This window comes from Pieris brassicae, chromosome 9 (assembly GCF_905147105.1).
Source record: "Pieris brassicae chromosome 9, ilPieBrab1.1, whole genome shotgun sequence".
NCBI classification, from domain to species: Eukaryota; Metazoa; Arthropoda; class Insecta; order Lepidoptera; family Pieridae; genus Pieris; species Pieris brassicae.
Window position 1 is genome coordinate 14,419,174 of NC_059673.1, and position 22,253 is coordinate 14,441,426.

General features: G+C 34.0%; 1 protein-coding gene across 11 annotated transcripts in view; it reads right to left on the minus strand.

Moving 5' to 3' along the window:
• Window positions 1-22,253, minus strand: part of LOC123714088 (protein lap4) — a 77,355-nt gene that overhangs the window by 41,396 nt on the left and 13,706 nt on the right. For 10 of the 11 annotated variants that reach the window (XM_045668194.1, XM_045668197.1, XM_045668202.1 and 7 more), the window contains exons 3-9: window positions 12,066-12,234; window positions 6,973-7,093; window positions 6,359-6,651; window positions 5,276-5,521; window positions 4,832-5,001; window positions 3,682-3,771; window positions 2,808-2,914 (exon numbers count right to left, since the gene is read on the minus strand). In XM_045668194.1, the coding sequence (XP_045524150.1) occupies window positions 2,808-2,914; window positions 3,682-3,771; window positions 4,832-5,001; window positions 5,276-5,521; window positions 6,359-6,651; window positions 6,973-7,093; window positions 12,066-12,234 (1,196 nt within the window). The remainder of the gene's footprint in view (window positions 1-2,807; window positions 2,915-3,681; window positions 3,772-4,831; window positions 5,002-5,275; window positions 5,522-6,358; window positions 6,652-6,972; window positions 7,094-12,065; window positions 12,235-22,253) is intronic. The other variant, XM_045668193.1, reaches the window with a different exon arrangement.

Sequence of the window (22,253 nt, forward strand, 5' to 3'; positions counted from 1 at the left end):
TATCTTGACCTTCACGACATTATAATTGTCGTTTAGTCTATTAAGACCACGCGTGAAACACAGGATATGATATCACACGATAGTTCACCTCGACGCTGTTTGGACGTCTTGGAGCTAAGTGCAGTGCAAATAGTGATAAAGAGCTTTAGATAGTTATACTTGGAAAATGTTGATTTTTAGAGCAGTTGCCAGTTATATAAGGAAGGGAGTCGTTTGACATGTCAAATTCGTAAATGGTTTTATATAGAACGATTATTATCGAGTGTTTTTGGGGAACAATTATAATGCAGAACTAGTAATTTTATTTTTACAGATGCAATGGGAATGGGGCATATTGCAAGGTGTACAGACAAAAGATCTAGACCACCGAAGCCAGATGGAGAGGACCTCCAGGAAAAAGAAACCTGAGAAGACCACAAAAGCGATAGGCTGACGACATCATAAGGGGTACTGGGGAGTAATGGATGGAGTAAACAAAGAGGAGATAAAATGGAAGATTCAGTAGGGGGCCACTACCCAAAACGGGTTCATACTACAAAACACTAAGTAATGAAAATAACAGACCTTGACGAATTTATCACACATACAGTGAAAGTTATGATAATGTTTGAATAAAAACTAAAAGTATCTATAGTCCAAGTATCAGTTGTTATTAGAAATTCCGAAACAAATTGCGCAATTAACGAAAAATGTATTGTTTCAGGTACATTAAAGCAACGAAATTGTATAAATCAGGTAAGGAATCCCATACTTATAAACAATATATAACATTTGCCACTATTCAAATTCTTAAGTAAAATATTAGGTATATGAAGTAAAAGCTTCACACATTAAAGAACTACATGAGTGGCATAATAAAGTATAACTATAGTCTAGTACATAACAAAATTGCAGGACAAAAATCTAGAAAGGCATGCTTACAACCTATTTCTAATTCTAAAATGTAAAGCGGTATAATTGTTCTCTTACAAGTTACGTAATTGTTTATCTTAATCATAATCTAGGTAGCGATCGCAAAATCTAGTTCAGGTAACTAAGGCGTGGAGGCGGCGCATACGGGCAGAGTGCATTCACAAAATTAATGTATATTTTCTCAATGTATTAAATCTTTGGGATTAATTAAATAACTTGGAGCATCCTTCATACAGATGTTATAGAAACTAAACTAAATTACATAAAATAAGTTTCTCGTAACTTTACACCGAAAAGGCCAATAGCCATTGATGCTAGTTAAGCTGGTTTAACAGCCATTTTACAGTGAAATTAATATAAGTAGTTTTTTTATAAAGTAATAGGGGGCAAACTGGTAAACCTGATATTAAGTGTAACCGTCGCCAATGGATACTGACATTGCCAGAAGACTCGCAAGTGGGTTGCCGGCCTTTCAAGAATTAGTACGATCTTCTCTTGAAGGACCCTAAGTCGAAATGGTTCGGAAATACTTCAGTGGGCAGCTGGTTCCACATAGCGGTGATGCACGGCACTACTGCCTTAGAAAACGCTCAGTTGTGGAACGACGGACGTCGAGGTGATACGGATGGTATTTTGTATTTTGCTGTGACGTCTGATAATGAAACTCAGCTATAGGTATTAGACCGAACAACTCCAGAAGATACGGAGAGACCCCAGATCTCTACGCAACGCCAAGGGATTAAGCCGCACGAAAAATGACTGGTCGTCGACGATTCAAATCGCTCTTCGTTGCATAGGTTTTACGACTACTAGTTATTATATAATTGTTTGAAAATACATTGAAATTTACGCCCCTATTCATGAACATCTAGCCTTAACGAATCGAAGAATGTTTTGTTCCGTTTATGTGTTTGAATTTAACACTAGCGTGGGAAGGACAAAACATTAGATATTTAGGGCTGTGACTTCCCAAATGTTATATGCGTTGTAAATTTTAATATAAATAAGAATTCGCGTATTTTGTGAGTGCACTCAGTTAAAGTGTATAATAGACGCCGCAAATCTTGAGCGATGTGATACAATCCAATTATTCAGTTTTCATTTGTCTATAAGAAAAAAAAATCATCGCTCAAAATCCGCGACTAACTCTACCTCAGCGAGGTTTGTTATCGAGGAGAGCCTTTGTAGTGAGCTCCTTCGTTGTGTCGTGACTAGCTTGCGTACTACATTTAAAGGCCGCCTTAGGCCTAGCATCTGTGTGCCGAAGAAAGAATCGGTCGCTTCCTCGCTGTCTTCTTGAACCTTGAAATCAAATACTCGAGTGTCGCCGTGTACGTTTAACGTACACATACTGGTGCGTACTTTTGTGCAAACTAAATAAATGGAGTATTTTTCATTGTTGTTTTTTTCTAATAAACAATCCTGTTTCTTTACAATATTCTATCTAGATGATTGTTATGATATCATATATAAAAAAAATATTAAGTAAAATTATATAACATCCAACCATCAATTATGGATATTTGTTACAAGCCAAATTATTTACAAATTCATTTCATTGTTTAAAATTTAACATATTTTTTTTATTTGACAAATATAAAATCACAAGGTTTCCTTAACTAGGTTATAAACAAAACATGCAGTTAAAATAAAACATACAATAACATTTCGCAATTTATTAAAACATATGTAACAGAGAATAAAATCTAAAACTATGCGCTATACACGTAATATTTGGTATATTATTCCAACGCTACAACAATAGAACTGAGAGCTGAGTATGCTCTCTGTCTAGATAAGACATTCCCGATCCAACTCCTAAAATTCCTATATCGATTTCTGATTCCAAAACTATTATATGTATGATTGAACGCGTTAAAACAACAGATGCTCACCTCTTTCGCTTCTGAGACGTCTTCAGTAAATTTCACTGATATTGTACGCGATGCTTCCTTTTCTTCCCAATCCTCGTCGGAGTCGCGGTCACGTGAAAACGTTGATTCTGTACATTTTACAACTGTTTAATATAGAATATATATTTATATTATTTGTTTTTATTATAACTTAGATTTTTCACATAATGTGAACTTTAAAAAAAATATATCCAATCCAATGAAGAAATATTATATTTTGCATTTATAATGTAATGAATTATTGGTATGTCTATAACTATTCTACCCTTTTTATTCCATATAACCATAGCTTGCGTAAAGCATACACAATTACAAAACACAAAACAACATGAATATTTATTTGATTAACAAAAAAGTTCGCACGTATACGTGGACGCAAGTTTACGTATACACACGTGCAACCAAAAACTAATATAAGTATAAGACTATCGTGTATTCAAGCAGCTAGTGAGATCAAATGACAAAAAAACATCAGCCTGGCAAGTAGTTAAGCTATTCCAGAAATACTTCGATAGTAATAATCTCCGGGGTAGTAAGCAAACTCAACACGGAACAATACCTTGTTTCAAACACTCATAGTCTCGCGTGAATGTGATTGGACTAGATTCTGTAGACCAATCACAATCAAGCGATAATTGCCATCGTGTTACATTATCTCTGACGGACTACGACTTTACATTGACATACAAACACAAGGTAAAACTGTTCCTGGCATTGACAATTATTCAAAACCCATGAATCTAGTGTATTTGAGTGTTAAATATTTTACTATAAGAAGTGTTTATAATTGGCGACTTTGTCTTCACTTAGAAAATATCAGTTCTTCTATAGGTATTGCCAGGCTGTTGAAACTCACCTCTTATCCTATCAAGCTCCTGCGACTGTGAATTAAATCTGTGTTCCCTGAACCACGTGCCACTGCCGACCTCTGACGTGTGTTCCAACTCTATGTGTCGAATGTGTCGTTAATATTTACACGGCAAACAAAACATAACCACAGTGTCCATACACAAAAGAAAACATATATACAACTTTTTTCTTAGGTTCATATGTAACTGACTTAAAACATACAACAGATAAGGTATTCAGGGCTAATGGTTAAAGGTCAAATGGAGGAAATTAGACCAGAACTCTTAGAATGTTGCATGTAATTAAAACATTATTATCAAAAAAACTTGTATGACTGATTTTATTTTATATGAAAATCGAATATAAGGCGATATGCCTTAAATTCTAGAATTTAGATTGTGTATAGACACTGACGTACGCACAAAAAGGGAAAGCACAATAAGCAAAAATTATGAAAAGAAATTTGCGTTTACATTTCATTGTAACGTGTATTAAACAGTAGAAATAAATTCGTGATAAAACTAGAAAATGCAGTTTGAATAAATAAACTGATATTCGCCCTTGTCATATGTCCAACATTAGTAAACTATAGATTAAGAATAAATCAAATGGTAAAATCCATAAAACTTATATAATAAGGGCGTCAGTCATTAAAAATAAGCAACAATAGCAAATATTTAGACAAAAAAATCATGATAACTGTCAAAGCGAAGCAGCGATATAGAAGCCACTTTTCAGATATCGGAAATCAATCAACAGATGGCGCTAAATCAAAATGCTTAGAATAAACAGCAATGTCCTACAATCTTCTCCTAGTGGTAAAAACAACTGCTTTGGCGTTTTGTAATACCTAATCTTTTTAAAAATCAAATTATTAAGGACGCTAATTTGTACCGTGTTCTAAACTTAAAGACATTTGCATTTAAAAAATGTTTTAGTTAGCAAATTTTTGTTTTGAAATATATGTTCATTTCTCTTTCGGATGTTATGGTATCTATGACATGACAAAGATAACAGTGATTAGTATGATACTATGCTATTGTATAATGTATATTAAAATATATTTTTTAACTTTCATAATACAAATTTTAATATAGAGCCATCTGTTTGTGGAATATCGAAACGGATCATTCCCAGAAGTCTTGCAAATGAAATACCTGGTTGTTGTGTGTAACTCAGCTGAGGTAATAGAAAGCACGTGAGGACATTCTCGCCAGTTGTTTCGTCTCTGTCTGCTTGGAAGGTTAGCAATGGCTGCGCTTGGTTCTCAGACAGCCACACTGCTTTCAACTCTAAATTGACCAGGGTATATGGAAGATATTGTAATCTGAAATCATGAATAATCATTAAAATTTGATTACAATATTCTGATCTGTGGATGACATTTATTAAATTGTCTAAGACATTCAAACTATATGTGTTTACTAAAGAATAGGTTTAAAATTCCAAAAACAAAAGAAGGTGAACAATTGAATGCAAAAACTAAAAATGTATTTCTAATCACAAGCTGCAATGCGAGTTAAGCGTTTACATTTAATAATCCAGCCCACATACCATTACATGTATTATTTTTATTGGTAAGAAATATAAAAACCACTCACCGATTACCGCTAACATCTAAAACATGGAGGGATTTACAGTTTCCTAGGTCGTTTGGCAGCTTTGTTAGTTTATTATCTCGCAGACTTAGTACACCCAACAATGTCATATTGCCTATCTCAGCTGGTATTTCACCCAAGGAGTTCCTATCAACATTGAGTACCGTCAGCTCGTTCAGATTTCCTATAGATCTTGGCATTTCTGTCAGAAAATTTTCCGTTAGAATAAGCTCTTGCAGGTTTGTACATCTGAAAAGAAAATTCTTAGTTATTGATTGACCTAATTCGTGGTATCGAGAGTGTTTTAAAAAAATAGAAATAATAAATGTTTATATCCGGATAATTCATACAATCCAAACATATATACTTCCGGAATTTTTAACGTACGAGAATGTACTGTTGGAAAAGTAAGCTTGTTGAAATATAGCTATATAACTCATTGTATAAACAATAATTAGACAATCTTCTACCATTAGGCTAGTCTCTCAAAGTGCTCATTGGTCTGTCTTAACTTGCAATTCTAATTATTTTCTATGCAGATTCTATGCATCTATACAAGCAATAAGTGCCGTTATCAAGTGTTTATAAGTGAACTTAAACTGGTAACTAAGCACAATATTTTTAATTTTTTAATAGAGGTAATTTGTTGTTGTACCTCTAGAGATTTAACTTTTTTAAGCGTTATACGACAATTCTTTGAAAAATTAACATAAATTCAATTTAAAGAACACACTTTTTACCGGATTGAAGCAATGTATATGTATAAACGACATAATTTTAAGCGTGCGTGGCTTCAATCCGGTAAAAAAGTGTTTTCATTAAATGTGTAAAAGCTATGTTAACAAAAGACAATACTATAAATTTAATTGTTCAAAGAATTATTTTAAAGGCCGGCTACGCACTCGCGAGCTCTTTGGCATTGAGAGTCCATAGGCGGACGGTATCACTTAACATCAGGTGAGCCTCCTGCCGGTTTGCCCCCTGTTCTATAAAAAAAAAACATAACACAATCGTATTGAAAACAGCCTCCTTTGTCATTATGTCGCTTGTTGAATTATTATCCCAACATAGAAAATGTATACACACCTTCCCACATTTTCATTTAACGTATGTAGTCTATTTTGGTCCAGTTTTAATATTGCTAACTTCCCAACATTTCCAATACCGTTTGGTATAGTCTCGAGCATGTTCTGCGACAAATGCAGATCCGTTAACGAACACAATCCACCGATCTCTTCTGGTATCTTTTCGAGTTTGTTCTCGCTAACATCGAGGCATATTAAAGCCTTCAAATTTCCTATTTCTGAGGGCAAATACTGTAGCTTGTTGTGATCGAGCCATAACTCTTGTAGTGCCGGCAACTCGCCAATAAAGCCGGGCTGGAAGGAACAATTTTAATTTTAAATATAATATTCTATGTCTGTATTCTATGTCTGTATTCTAAAGTAACAAGTAATATAATGTCTTCAATTATACTCAATAATATTTTTAAAACTGCAAAATAACTTTAATAGTATAAAGAGTGATGGATTAGATTTCTAAAATATGAAAGAAATACTTCATTTTTAGCAAACATGCATGAGTGTTAAGGTATCCCCTAATACTATTCATAAAATTGGAAGAATGAATAATTTAACATACATTTTAAGCGATAAAATAAACGTACGACTTATGACAAGCAGGTAATAATAAAAACTTACAAGTATTTCGATTTCATTATCACCAAGGTCCAATCTTTCCAGTTTAATAAGATTTTTCAATGACTCCGGCAGGGACTTCAGCAAATTCTCTCTCAGCTCCAGTGATTGGAGAGACACCAAGCTGGAATAAAAAACAATATGATAGAGACGATAATAAAATGACATATCGGATCTAGATCTAGATAAATCACGATACAAAAGTACTTTACAAAAGCAATACCAATTTCACACATAAACTACCACGTCAATTCGGAAATTAGATTTCGTAAGATGACGCCATCTATGTCAGCAGTAGCAGTATGTCAAAGTGTTGTAGTAAAACATTTGGTCAATGAACAATTATTTGTAACGATTTTACGGAGTAGCCTTGCTACTTTATAAAAAAGTAAAAGTCGCCGACAACTGTCATTTGATAAGTATAATAAATCTTTGTGTTTAAGTTTGAGATATCAATCGCAACTGTTTACAAACACATTTATCATTGGGTTAACAGATTTCGCTCCCTGAGTCATACAAGGGACGAAATATACATATATTTTAGTAAATAATTAGAAACGCAAACCAAATGTTTGCAATTATGGCACACATGAAGCCATAATGAGCCCTATAGTTTTCCGATACAAACAAATTATGGTATAATGTTTTTGTTTCTGATAATGCTAAGCATTTCTGTAGTTTATGTCGCTCACCGCCAATATGTCCATATATATTAACTACATTCCCACGAATTATTTAGAGCGTACCAATTCTTAAAAGCATACCATTTCTTAAAAGGCCGGCAACGCACTTGCGAGCAATGTGAGTGTCCATGAGCGGCAGTATCACTTAACACCAGATGAGCCTCCTGCCCGTTTGCATATTGACACATTTCAAAACCTATAGTGCCACGTAAGATTCTTAAAAGAAAGTCATTTCGAACGGATTAAGATGTATGACAATGGATGACTAATCCATTGAGTATTCAAAGCTATACGCAAGGTTAGATAGATAAGTGAATATTATTCACTAAATAACTTGACAAGTGTATTACGCTTATGTATTAAGTGTATTTAAGGTAGATTAAATTCAAAATTGATGTAAATCACGTCGTTTATTTTGTTTTCTTATTTGGATTGTTGTAAAAGTCATCATATTATAATGACAATAATAATAATGCACCTCCAACTTTATATGGGTTCGACAAATTCAATTTATTTTCATTCATCCTTTACTTCGGAATATGATGTTGTAAAATCATTTCCAAGGTCCCTATCTCTGCCAAAACTCGAAGTTATTAGTTTTTTATTTGCTTTGGGTATTCCCAGACTATGTCGTTGCAGGTATTAAGTAACGTAACTAGTATGATTAAATACTACTATTTTCTGTCAACTCCTTTTAACCGTCAATGTATTATGAAAAAAATTGTTTAAACCGTATTTAAGATCTTATACGATTAATTGACATAAATTTACAACTATAATTTTAGTTGTAGTGATTAAATCATTAATACACCTATAAGACTTATCAAACTTGATAGAGAAATAAAAAAAACATTTCTCAAAATAGACTTTTTTTATAGAACAGGGGGCAAAAGGGCAAGAGCCTCTTCTTCTCATCCGGTACACTCTTGACAGAGCGGTCGTGATCGCTATTTAGCAGTGGTAATCAAAGGAGCAGATGTGATGCGCTTCACGACGTTTCGCCATCGTTGCCTATTAGTGGTCATCCTACTACACTCATTGAGTGTACCTCCTACGGCAGACTTGATCTGGTCAGTCCAACGCGTAGGTGACGCAAGGCGTTCTATGGACTGAACACCACGCCGAGATACGGGTCCGAAGAATGTAAGGATGCGAGATTGTACTATTGAAAATAAACGCTGCTTAATACCGAGTTCTTGAAGTATCGAGAGAGCAAGAGCCTCACCTGATGTGTCCATCCATATCACTATGGATGGACACTCTCAATGCCAGAGGACTCACGAGTGCGTTGCCGGCCTTTTAAGAATTGGTACGCTCTTCTCTTAAAGGACCCTAAGTCTGAGATACTTCAGTGATCAGCTGTATTAATTTCTTACTAAGTCACACGATAATACTAGGATAACATAAATACTGTAGAACTAAACATTGTTTATCAATATCACTTTTAACTCTACAATTTAATATATACTTGCGGCACCATATGTATAGCATTAATGAAGAACCAATGCCAATTTAGTATAAGCGTCGCAAATAGGATTGCGTTTACATTCACCTTTGCAACGTATGCTTAGTGGACCTTGGCATCGGATTCCTAAGCAAACCGAAAATCAATAATTGATGAATCATTACGCAAAGATGAATGAATCCATTATCATTTTTTGGAGTGACGTAAATATGCTTATCAAGGTTATATTTGTAGTTTTTACTATATGAATTGGGAACAGTATAGAGGAAACGAGCTGGGTGAGTTGCAATCCAACTCATTACATCCCGTAACCGCCAAATAGAGATCGAGCAAGCAAATAGATTATGTTTCATTGGTAATTATTAAGTACATAGTTGATTATATGTTAATGTGCCCAACATTATTTGTCTAAGGGATGGTGGGGTACAATTAATTGGAAACTACCTAACTACCTACTATGTACTGAACGTCTTGATCTGGACAGTGTGCTACCCAAGTGTAGTGTAAAAACTCAGTTTCTTGGCACCTATGGGGTATGTGCGACGGCGAAAGCCTAGGTTATTTGCGATACAATGAGCAAGAACCAGTCTGTTGCACATATCCCCTTTATCAAAGACGTTGCGCCTGCTGAATGCTGTCTCTGACAATATCGAAAGATTTATATGTTGTACTTATATGAATTCACAGTAGCGATATTGTGTATATTACGTGTTTAAAATTATATATTTTATTTTTCTCGACATTATCGTATTGGCATAGTCTGTAAGGATAATGTATGTTTTTCTGTAATCAATAAGTAATGTTAACCACAAGTATTATTTACGTCAAATATGTTTATAAATAAAATCATTATATAACTTAAATACTATATGTCAAACGTATCCATAACTAACGGGCATGCATGGTGAGTGTAATGAAAGTGTATGAAGCGAGTACGTCTGGACCGTAGCAAGAAGATAGCTGTCTGCCTTCGGTAAGAGTATAAGAGTGTATATAAAAAAGATTTGAAGTTGTCTTTAGAAATCTAGACGTTACTGTTTAGTAAATATACCTTATATTAGCTTCTTGGTTAAATACTTAATTATTTTTATCCAAAAATAACAAGCGTATAAGTCGTAAAAACTTTTGGACAAAAATGTAGGTTTATTACAGGCAATTATAATGCTCTCGACTTTGCGTTTATCGTCTCGCAAAACAAGTTGATTAGTCACGCTGTGCAAGATTTAATACAAATCTCTTATCGTAAATACTACGTTAGCAATGCAGATCGAATCATGAAGTAAAGAAACACTAATCACGGTCACAAAAGCGGTTTTAATTTTTGTCTCATAACATCAGACTTCGGCGAGAAATCTTCCATTCAATTCGAATGATGGAGAAAGTATAAACAGTTGGTAGACTTCAATTGTGACCTGAACATTGAACTTGACAGATGAAGACACAAAAAACGCATTATGCACATGCATTTATTTTTAAATAATATTATATCATATGCTTAAAGTCCATCTGGTTAACAACATATAGAAATAATAAACAAAAAAGCTAAAAATATGGAATGTTATAAAGCCAAGATAAACAATAACACCTTGATAACAGGCACGCCCTAAATACCTATACTTATCGCATTTATTACTTTAATATCACGTTCAATTGCATTTGTATAAAAACTGCATAATAACTCGTATACCGATGCAAATAGAGCTTAAAATTGTTCGTATACAGTTTTGCGGTTGATGGGTCTAATGAATGGGACATTTTATACTTTGAACAATGACAAAGTGTCCTGAATACCTTTGCAATTCGTACATGGCCCTATGTGCTTCTATGTTGTGTTCTTCAATGGTCGGTCAATGCTCTACTCTACATAAAAATAAATCACTAATCATATATCATTGTAGCACAATTACGGGCCGTTCAAGTATTACAAGTATTACGTAAGCAGATTTATAATCCCCCCCACCCCTTTCGCCCTCCTCTTACCAGCAAAAGAAGCAAAGCTCTCAAAAATTACAGTACATAAATGTATTAAGTTTTTGTAGGAATCCTCGAAAATGTATTTTGTTTTCAAGCATAGACAATGTGTGGGTAATATATGTAAAAAAGTAAATTATTGCCGTTGACGTTAAAGATTAACTCAGGTCGTATTACTATTGTAAATACGATTTTGTAAAGTAATTGACGGAAGGTGGCATTTGGTCGCAGAGCCAGCGGAGACATTGTTATAGGGTTATTATATGTTTATAAAATTGATGTAAATTTAATAATTAAGAGTCTTTATATAATATATTATACACTTGTTATAGTACGTGGTGGAGTCAGTCATAAAAATTATGATACAAATTTTCGGCTGAACAAATTGTAATATTACATATGTATTAGCGAAATTAGTTTTACAATACAGAATATGTAATTAATTTAAAGGTGTTATAAAACCTTAAAACTTTTGGCCTTATCATTTTAAAAATAAACAAAGCGTCTTTAACTATTTGAGGCAAGACCGTTAAACTATAATACAAGCCATTGTACAGAACTCAGAAGACTTCACGACAAAAAGTCGCCCAGGGCAGTTACTTTCCACTGAACTTTCGCTTTCATTTCTATTTGCAGAGCTCTATTAAGCTGTCATTTAATAAAATATGGTTTACCAGCTATAAACATTGTTTGACCGAGTTTCCGTAACAACAGAGAAAAACCCGCTATATGCTATGAATATTAACTTCGATGACAATCATTATCCGTATAGCTTTAATGATATTTAACTAGATATACTGTATATGTTTAATGATTGTCTAGGTTGCTGGTAATAAAAGTACTATAAAACCTCAAACAAATTAATACAAATAAATTATACTACTCAGTGCTAGCCTAAGAAGATGGTGGAGGGGATAATGATAAAGAATTAATTTGCAAACCATTTGTATCTATGAACCTTATCAATTTAATCATACCTGCCAAAGTCGCTAGGTAGGCTGGTGAGTGACATATCATTGAGGCCAAGAACCGTGAGCGACCGGAGCTGGCTGAATCCAGCTGGCAGCCGAGGTATAGGGTTGCTACTGAAGTCCGCGATCTGAAGAGCACGGAGTTTCTTGATGTCTTCTGGTATGTCGGGAATGTCTGGAAAATTTTATATTTTACATTAAAATTATGTTCAACGTTCAGAATTCTCAAAAAAACTACAGAACTTTTATAAAAACTACACACTTGGTGTAAATAGATGTTTTTTTTTTAAATAGAGTAGTAAGAAAATTTTGTAAAACTCTAGGTAGGCAATAAAATTCATCCTTCAAATTTTTGTATTGGAATCTTTGCAACTTATAACCATTATTTTAAAATAACATCTTTTTACACCAGATGTAAATTTTACCTCATTAATTATTAAGTAATTAAAAATGCTTCGAGAAAAAAGTAAAGTTGCGTCGCTAATTCAATACATTTCACGCTTTCGAATAAAACAACGTGAAAAATCATAGAAAAGAAAAAATATATATCGATAATATATATTTATAAAATACTGAGATATTGTTAGCGTAAAATCCTACGTGGCCATGTATTGTTTCTTTCTAATTCAAAACTCGAATAGCACTAGTTTGCTATATCGAACGTCATAGATCGCGAAAAAATATACTTTACGGTTTCCTTGAAAACCGATATGAGTACACTGTAGCCACATTGTAAAGCTATTTGGCAGCAATCATACTATTATTCCATACACCGTAATATAATCGTAAAACTGTTACAGACTTGCGTGGTTTTAAAAGATTTTCGATTTTCCTGTTTGCGAGGCGACCATATGAAATTTATCTTCGTAATTACTTCACAATATAAATTTTATTAATTAGGTTGAATTATTAGAAATATAGCGGTTAAAAGTGAAATCACGTAAGGTAAATAAACCTCCGTGTCACGTGTCTATGGCACATACGATTATCCTTAAAACAAACTTTAAGCTTGTAATTTAAACGACTGTTTTTTGAGTCAAAATTGCTGTTTTTTTTTCTTCAAGGGCATGGCGTTTTGGCGGCATGCAATACAGTGTCTGGTTAATAATTATTATATATACAACTTAAATTGTTAAGATAAATAAATTAGTTACGTTAAAATTTGTTTCAAATTGCGTCAAAAACAAGTCTGCCCTTCAGAACTATTCATAAAGGTAGAGTAGGTCAAAAACGATGATTTCATAACTCGAAAAGCATTGAGAAACCATATTTGGGGACATTGTATTCGTGAACTACTCATTAAGGCAACCTCAATCTGAAAATGGCCAGTGATTAAAATTAAATAAAAGCGCTGTAAGCTATGAATTCTCGAAACATATAACATGCTCTACACTCTAAATAACAACAAGTGTTCGCGGGTAGAAATTAAACTGTGTACATAAATTTGAATTTAGAATTTGAATTTCGTTTTATGTCTTGTTTATGTTTCTATAGCACAAAGTCTAAAGTTGCCACAAATAAATATTTCTATTTTACAAAACAGGGTTCAAACGGGCAGAAGGCTCACATGATGTTAAGTGATACCGCGGTTCATAACGCACTTTCAATGTTAGAAGGCTCGCGAATGCGATGCCGGTTTTTTAAGAATTGAAGCTATAATATTTTTGAACCGTAGTTTTTAATAACATAGCGACGATAGGCTTAATTTTTATCACTCAAATATTTAAATAAGCAGAACATAGATAACAAAGGCTTTAAATAAAATAGCGTACTCAAATTAACCTGTTCTATATAGATTTTTTAACGTCAAACGACGTATGGGCATCACAAGAACGGCTATGGACAAGATGCAAAAAATATGGAGAAACAGGAATATAACAAAAGCCACGAAGACCAGGCTCGTGAAGACTATTATATTCCCCATATTTCTGTACGCGGCCGAGACGTGGACCTTGCGAGATATGGAAAGACAGAAAATAGACGCTCTGGAAATGTGGTGCTGGAGAAGAATGCTTAGGGTTTCGTGGACCGAGTTTCTTACAAACGTCTCGATAGTTCAACAACTTGGTATTAAGCAGCATCTATTTTCATCAGTACAATCTCGCATCCTTACATTCTTCGGACACGTATCTCAGCATGGTGTTCAGTTCATTAAACGCCTTGTCGTCCAGGGAAAGGTGTAAGGCACCAGACCGCGCGGAAGGACACCTACGCGTTGGACTGACCAGATCAAGTCTACCGTCGGAGGTTCACTCAATGAATACAGCAGGATGACCTCTAATAGGCAACGATGGCGAAACGTCGTGAAGCGTATCACATCTGCCCCTTCTAATACCACTACAACATAGCGATCACGACCGCTCTGTCAAGAGTGTACGGGATAAGAAGAATTAGAAGATATAGATTTTTGTCCGAAGTTATTATTTAATTTAATATCCATACCATATCCATAAACATCTTTAGAAAAGTACAACGAACAAAGGCATTATGTGCAGTTGTTAAATACTACACAAATACATTAAGTGTTTCGCTTTTTCACTTTCGCTTTCCATATAAAATACATTAATTTGTCAATTGTACATATATTCGTGTAACAAAACGAATGATCAAAATCTCAACGTAAATTTCCTTTTAAAATTTGTCTGATATTACGAATATATAAAACGTTAAGAGGGCAATTGGTTCTCAAAGAGTGAAAAAAAGTTTAACGTGAACGATGTCGCTAAATTGAATTGTATAAAAGCTTAGGTTCAAATTATTTGAATTGCAAGGGCCACTGAAGGTCAACCAGCCTTAATTGACACACATAGCGTAAATAGAATTTTATTGCCGATCTTTAAGTGACAATCGAACACACAAAATTGATTATTTTGTTATCACACAAAGGCGCGTAGTCAGCCTAGAGTAATTTTTATAAAAAAGTTTATAATAATCACGTTCTACGAACTAAAAACGAATCAACGAAGGAGACGCTTAAGAAAAGTAAAGTAGCTTAAAAGCTCAAACAACGTAAAAAGGTAGTAACGAAAAAAAATATTTTAATAAATATCCATACATTGATGAAGTAACTTATGATTACTATTAGTTACTTATTTATTTAATTATTATCTTACAGCTAACGTATATATAAAAACAAAACACTTAGAGAATACAGAAAGCTAAAACAGATAGAAAAACAACATATATGAAACAGAAAAAAAAGTAAGTACATTAATGGACAAAATATATTTTTTTAAACTAAAGAAAACTGAAATTTAACATTTGAAACCACAAATAATACATAATTCAAATTACTGCTTAAACAAAATCTTCCCGCCGCTTCAAACACTTCCTCACATCTTGTTTGGTGAGGTGGAAAATATCGTAATAGTTGTTGTCATAGTAAAATAAAACCCGTAATACTGTTTAACGTTTAAAGATGTTGCGCGTAACACAAGAGTATTGGAACAAGGTCAGGCTAACCAGACTATTTAATAAACATTCCTACGTACGGCCATTGTTATCTAATATTGGACACAATCCCGTAACTACCGCAATCGAATGCACAGAGGTTAAATTACATACAAATGCTAAAGTGAATAATGAGTATAAGCCTTAGACAGGCTCGTCAATCATCGTCGTATTGAGTCTAAATATTATATAGGTGACGATGTTAAAATTTCCTATCGGTTGGGACGACCAATGGTTAGCAATACACCTGGAACTACCCGGCTCCCTCTATATGTAATTTATTGTCTCTTGGAAACATGTTAAACATTTCTTTAAAAATTCTCATTAAAAAATTGCTTTTATATCATTAACCCATTTAAATTTAGTTCGCGACATAGCTTTGAAGAAGGTATTGAAATTTTTATTTTTGTTAACGCAGTAATCGCATTTATCTATTTTCAGTTAAATTGCATGAAAATAATCCTGCGATATGTTAAATTTCAATTTCCATTATATTTTTTATTATTTATGAAGAGTGTAACATTTCACAGATTTTCCTAGAGAACTTAATATCGTCCTCGACGTAAATGCTACTTGGTATTGGGCTTGGCAAGGTTCTCCAATGCGGTAGATTTGCTGAGACTCTAACTAACAGTATTAAAGCCATCATTCGGAAATAGGTGGCATCCATGATGCATCATGTTAGGCATAGCACCAATGGTATCCTGAACATGTTGGTTACAAAGAGCATGCATATCTTAAAACGTTGGTATGGTGTTCATGTTCTACTATAGATCTTTTCTTGTTCTGGATATTACCAATACTAGTATAACAACTAAGACCAAATCAAACTCTAACTAAAACAAAAACAACATATTAATATCGTTTGAAATAAAGAATTTATTATTATTAAATACAGAAAAATATATTGAAACACCATAGCGACATTGGCTTCAATTACTTCAATTGAAACGCGATGAAAATAAGACTATTATGGATCTCAATCGTGTGGCATATAGTGCATCAACACTAACACTTCCGAAGTTTTTCTTTGTTTATTTAATTATTCACACTTCGTTACATTTATACATAACAAATAACATAATACATACAAATTATAAGGTATGCAACGGGCGGCCTTATAGCTAACAAGCGATCAGTTCCAGGCAACCCTAGTAGGGGAAAAACTAAAAAAATATATATGATGGATAAACTGCAAGCACTGCATAACCAAATATTATAAAAAAAAATATAGAAGCTTAACCTAACAAATAAGAAAAACTAGAACTACAGTTAATATTAAGTAGGATAGGATATAGTTAAGAAATGTTTATGCAGAAGAGTTTTAAAAGATGTTAGGGAGGTATCGTATGAAGTCGGGCAGCGTATTCAACACATAAATGGCGGAGATCCTAAACAAATTGCATAAGAAGGATGAGCTGTGAATTTGCAATAAGCATCTATTGGAGGAGCGTAAGTTGTAAGGGCCTGAGAGTTTGAATTCAAGAAGTTTTTCAAGTAAGGCAAATATAATATTTTAAATGTATTTGTATGTAATATACTTATAATTCAGAAATAAGTAGAGCCTAAGTATGCTTACCGCTACGTCTCGCCTAGCTTTATTTTACATTTCTTAGTCGTGGTAGTATAAGTTCTAAAAATAACGGTTTTTGAGTGTTCTACTTTTTGTATGGGTAAAAACTTATTCCATATTTTCCATTTCCCTTATCTTGACCAACACTCATCCAGTTTCCTCCCGCTTGATCTATTACGTCATCTGTCCATGATTTCTAGTCCTATACATCTCTTTCCATTAGGACTAGTACATTTTGTTGTTTCAAGTGCTGTTTTTATAATAAAATATATAAGACAAAGTAAAGTTATTATTTAAACCGACAATGAAGACTCTCGCTTTTAAATAACATTAATCGCTTCTGTCGGGATGAATAAATATCACATGAATTCGAATCAAAAAAATTGCTATTTTATTAAGATTTTAATACACTGACTAACCAACTAACATTTTAATAAATTGCATTATTCAAGGGCGTCTATACAATTAATATCAAAGCATCGGTATTTAATGTTATCGACATCGTCGTATATTTTTAGTTCACAACCCGTTATTTTAATAGACCGTTAAGTAACCTAACCTAACCCAATTTTTTTGTTACAAATCATCGTAGCGCGACGCATTTACGTTTTAAAACAATTGTGCTAGATTAATGCACCCTTTATAGATAAACCTATATCTAAAATAGTAATTAAACGTCTAATTTCGAAAGTCATTTGAAATTAACGAAATAATAAAACATTATTTATCTAGACCACATACGAGTAGAATATATATATGCCGAACACAGTGTACATACATTCTATACAGTTGTTATAAATAGATTGGATATCAAATCTATCTAGAATAATATTTTTGACAACTAAAATATTTCGTTTTTGCTTACCAAGCAAGTACCTATTCGCATTTGATTAAGTTTAATACAAATAAATAAAATACAATATCTATTAATTTATTTCGCGCAGTTTTTTATCACCAAAGTAGGTGCACTAATATAACTTAACATTTAAAAAAAACACTTTTTAAACGGATTGAAGCTATGTTAACAAAAGACAATACTAACTTAAAATTGTAAAAGTGTACAAATTATTAACAGTATAATTCGTCAACTAACTGGATTTCTAATTTCTCACTAACGGTAGCTTTAGTTTCCGGTTCCAACATTCCAACATGACATCATCAATCATTTGTCAAGAACATGCATTCCGTAATATTTCACTGTAGTTGCATCGATCGCAATAAGTAGGTCGTAGTTAGGGCCTTGCGACGTTTCCTGACTATGGTAACCTCACGATTCACCCCTAAGATAGGCTTACGTAAGTGATAACTTAAATGCATGCATGCTAAACTATTCTACATAAGAACATGCAACTCGTATTTTTACCTCATTTAGTCCGGATTCATTCATCAAGTCATTATATAATACACATAAAGCTCATAAAATACATAGACATTATTATGTTTACTATACTAACAATATTTCGTTTACCAACGAAACACACAACATAATAATAATAATAAAAAACGATTTAAAGAATAAGATACATTTCAAGTGTGTAATGTGTGTGTGTTGTGCTTGAAACTCAATCTCAAAATAACTTTATTCATATAGGTAAACAAGTACACTTATGAACGTCAGAAAAGAAGTTATATTAATTTACTACTAGTTCGCAATTCAAGTGCGTAGAGCGGGCAAGAAGAACAGGCAAGAAACTTTCCACCACTATTATTAATCTCTAAGTTTTGAGTCATACAAATTGTTTGAACTGGAGCGAATCAATCCCAAGGATTGGATTGGTGGAAGGATTGGAAGGAAACTGGTCCTGGCTCAACATTATGCTGTGTAGCAGACGTGTTCCACGACGCTGGTCATTCTGCCAGAGACCTCAAGCAATAATAATAATAGTAAAAATTAAAAGCGTAACTAGAACGCAGTAGACTTAAAAAAATCGCATAGTGACTATGTCTATTCTTAAATATTTACGTAGAACTATTAAAATATAAAATGTTTATTTCACCTGGAGAATGTTTAGCGGTTCGTTTATTTATGTAATTTTTAAACACGTAAAATCGTTGGTGTTTAGCTATTTTGGGCGCGGTATGGTAACGGTTTAAGTGCATAAGTGTAGGGTGAACGACTATTCAGAGGAAGCCTGCGGGTAGGGCATTCACGAGCTTTGAAAACGTTTATTGAAACTTCCGCTTTTAAAATAGGCCAGCGTTTTTGTTAGAGTAATGACATACGGTCTTAGTATGGGCTTTGCGAGATATTTTTTAAATCGGAAGTGAAGATGCTTGGGGACATACCTCGCTCCTGAAGGCTGTTTTTTATTTTTTTTAATTAGTTAAAAATGCGCTTACGCAAGCCCACACCAAGGATGTCCAAAATTGACGCGGGGACTTTGGGGCTGGGTCTACACTCAAATCCTTCTGCTATTCAGAGGTGTAGCGAGACCCCACCCACTAAAAACACCATAGCCTTTCACACAGGCATTAAGATGGGCCCTCGGGGTTCGCTAGGCATTCTACCCAAGGGACTCCCGAAGAAGGCTATGATATATAGGCTCCACCCACACCAGATTTTCTACACGTCAGAAGAACATACTAAAACCAGCTCGGGTAGTTTTAATTGGGCTGGACTACAGAAGCATCAGCATTCTTGAATTGTATAGAAGAGACCAACTGAGTTTTTATATACCTAAATCCTCATTTAATTATTCATTCCGAACACATTTCTTTGTTTAATATCTTTAACAACGCGATTCCGTTCGTGTAGAATCATTTTAAATATTTATGTTATGCCCAGAATAGCAGAGCAGTGTAGGCCTAGTGGTTTCAACGCGCTACTCTCCCTGAGGTGGTAGGTTCGATCCCGGCTGTGCACAATTGGATTTCTGACTACGCGCGCATTTTAAACTTGCTCGCACGGTGAAGAAAATATAGTAAGGAAACCGGCATGCCTTAGAGCCAAGAAATAGAATAAAAGGTCATTGGTATTGATATACAGTCAAACTCGGATAAGTGAGAACTGGGAACTTCTCTATTAATGTGCGTATTTACCAGGTCCCATAATTGTGCCCTACTAAAACCTCCATGAGAAATATAAAACCTGATAAGTGACAGACATTTGTCACGCGTGAACCTCTATTAAAGAGGTTGATACTTACCGATACGACGATAAGCGACAATTAAACGCGTTTAGTTTTGCTATTTATGGCACATTCTTAAATTTCGAGGCATCCTTATTTAATTCAAACCAAATGAGCGTCCCGTCATTTTACGAAAATGTGGTTGGCGGTGGTTGATCAATTATTTGATAGATATTTGATAGAATTTATGAACTTAATAAACATACACAATATTTAAAAACAGAATCGCAAAAGAAATTACAATTTTTTTCAAGTAAATGTTATAATGTTAATTAGATTAAACATTTATGTTCAGCTACAATTTCAATAAATATGTAATACTTTTACATACACGTATTTTATTTCTAACTACAACCTATTTGCTATATTTTTATAGACCTCTATAAGTGAGACAGACCGTCTGTAACTCTGTAATATCGAAACTCGAGTTAGCGCGAATCCTCAACAAGATAAAAAGCGATCGCGGTTCCTTGAACTCTCCCTTATCCAGGTTTAACTGTTTTAGGTGTTAGATTAATTTCCCTTGTTGCGCAATTATTCGCGATGGAATAAACTTCAAAAGTCGGTGCGCCAGTTTGAACATCCAAAACAAACACTCTCTGCCCTTTCATTCGCCAATTTCTACTTCATGATAATAAATCAAATGTATAGTCACACGACATATTTAGTCTAAAACGTGAAAGTTCGCTTTCCTAAGGAGCTATTTATACCAACTACTACAGTAATGGCCTACTTATATATTCGCATATATATGGGAACCACTTTAACCATGAACAACCAATCATAACAGGATAATTATATTGCATTTACTAGTAACCGGTAGTGCATTATGTACTGTCGTTAATCATGTCTTCAATAAGCATGATGCCTCAAATAACTCTATCAAAATTTTTACGGAAACCCCACATAAAGTCCCCGAGATTCGCCTTTCGGTTTAATTAAGATCGCATCTCATAATACCATTATGTTTCAGAGCTAATAATAATTTTAGACTCAACGATGCATTAGCGTCTGCAAACATTCTTAATTTTTCGTTTTAAATTTTGTATGACATTTTGCATAAGCATTGCAAACGACTTATAAAATAATTAAGATAAAATTCCTCACAAATAGATATTCTTAAACTAATTGATTGGACTCATGCTTATAACACCGTAAATGTCCTTACTGGTACAAAGTAGTACAATTTCCAGTTGTATTATTGTACATATATATTTACAAACATGCTTCACATAACCACGTCCTATAAAACCGGTTGGACATGTTGCAAAGTGTAAAAACCTTTTACTAAGTTATGTCATACGGTGTAAATAAGAAAATAGTATCTTGTATAACCAAAACGTTTGAAAAGGAAGCCATATTGGGTACGCCGCACACGTGTCTACCGATTCTCCCAGATCTTGATAACTACTCCCTGAGTAAGCTTGCTTAGGATTTCAAATCTAGCATCTAGTTGGAAAGTCAACTAGTACAAACAACTAAAAACAACTCCATCTTCAGTCCTTCACTTTAGCCTTCACTTCTGACTCTCGTCTTGTATACAAAAAAAACCACTTTACAGTATTAGCTGTTTTTGTAAACACATTGTCTCCTAACTGAGATATTTAACATTACGATCAAGCTTAACTTAAAGGCCTGTGTACACTTTGACTAGTGCAAGTGCAAATGTTTAGTAGTGCAAGTAGTGTCGAATTCTTGTTTAGTAGCTCTGTTAAGTAAATTCAGTTGTCGATAGCTTTGGATCAGCTACGCACAACGGACCAATTATGAGTCTAAGTGCGGAAACTGAGTTCACCAACCTGGCTGTCGATCAGCAAAATTTGACGAACATCTAGAAGCATGCTTGAAATTGGAAGAAGTCCTGAAAGAGGTATTAAACACGGTGCTATCTGAAACCGAAGAAGTTTTGGAAGCTGCGAGTAAGGGGGAAGGAATGGCGCACGGGACGTAGTAGCCATACTGGCAGTTCACTCGCAAACGCTTCTAAACACGTTACTACGCAGCCAACTAATCACTTGTTTTCTCCTAATCCCTTATCAAAGT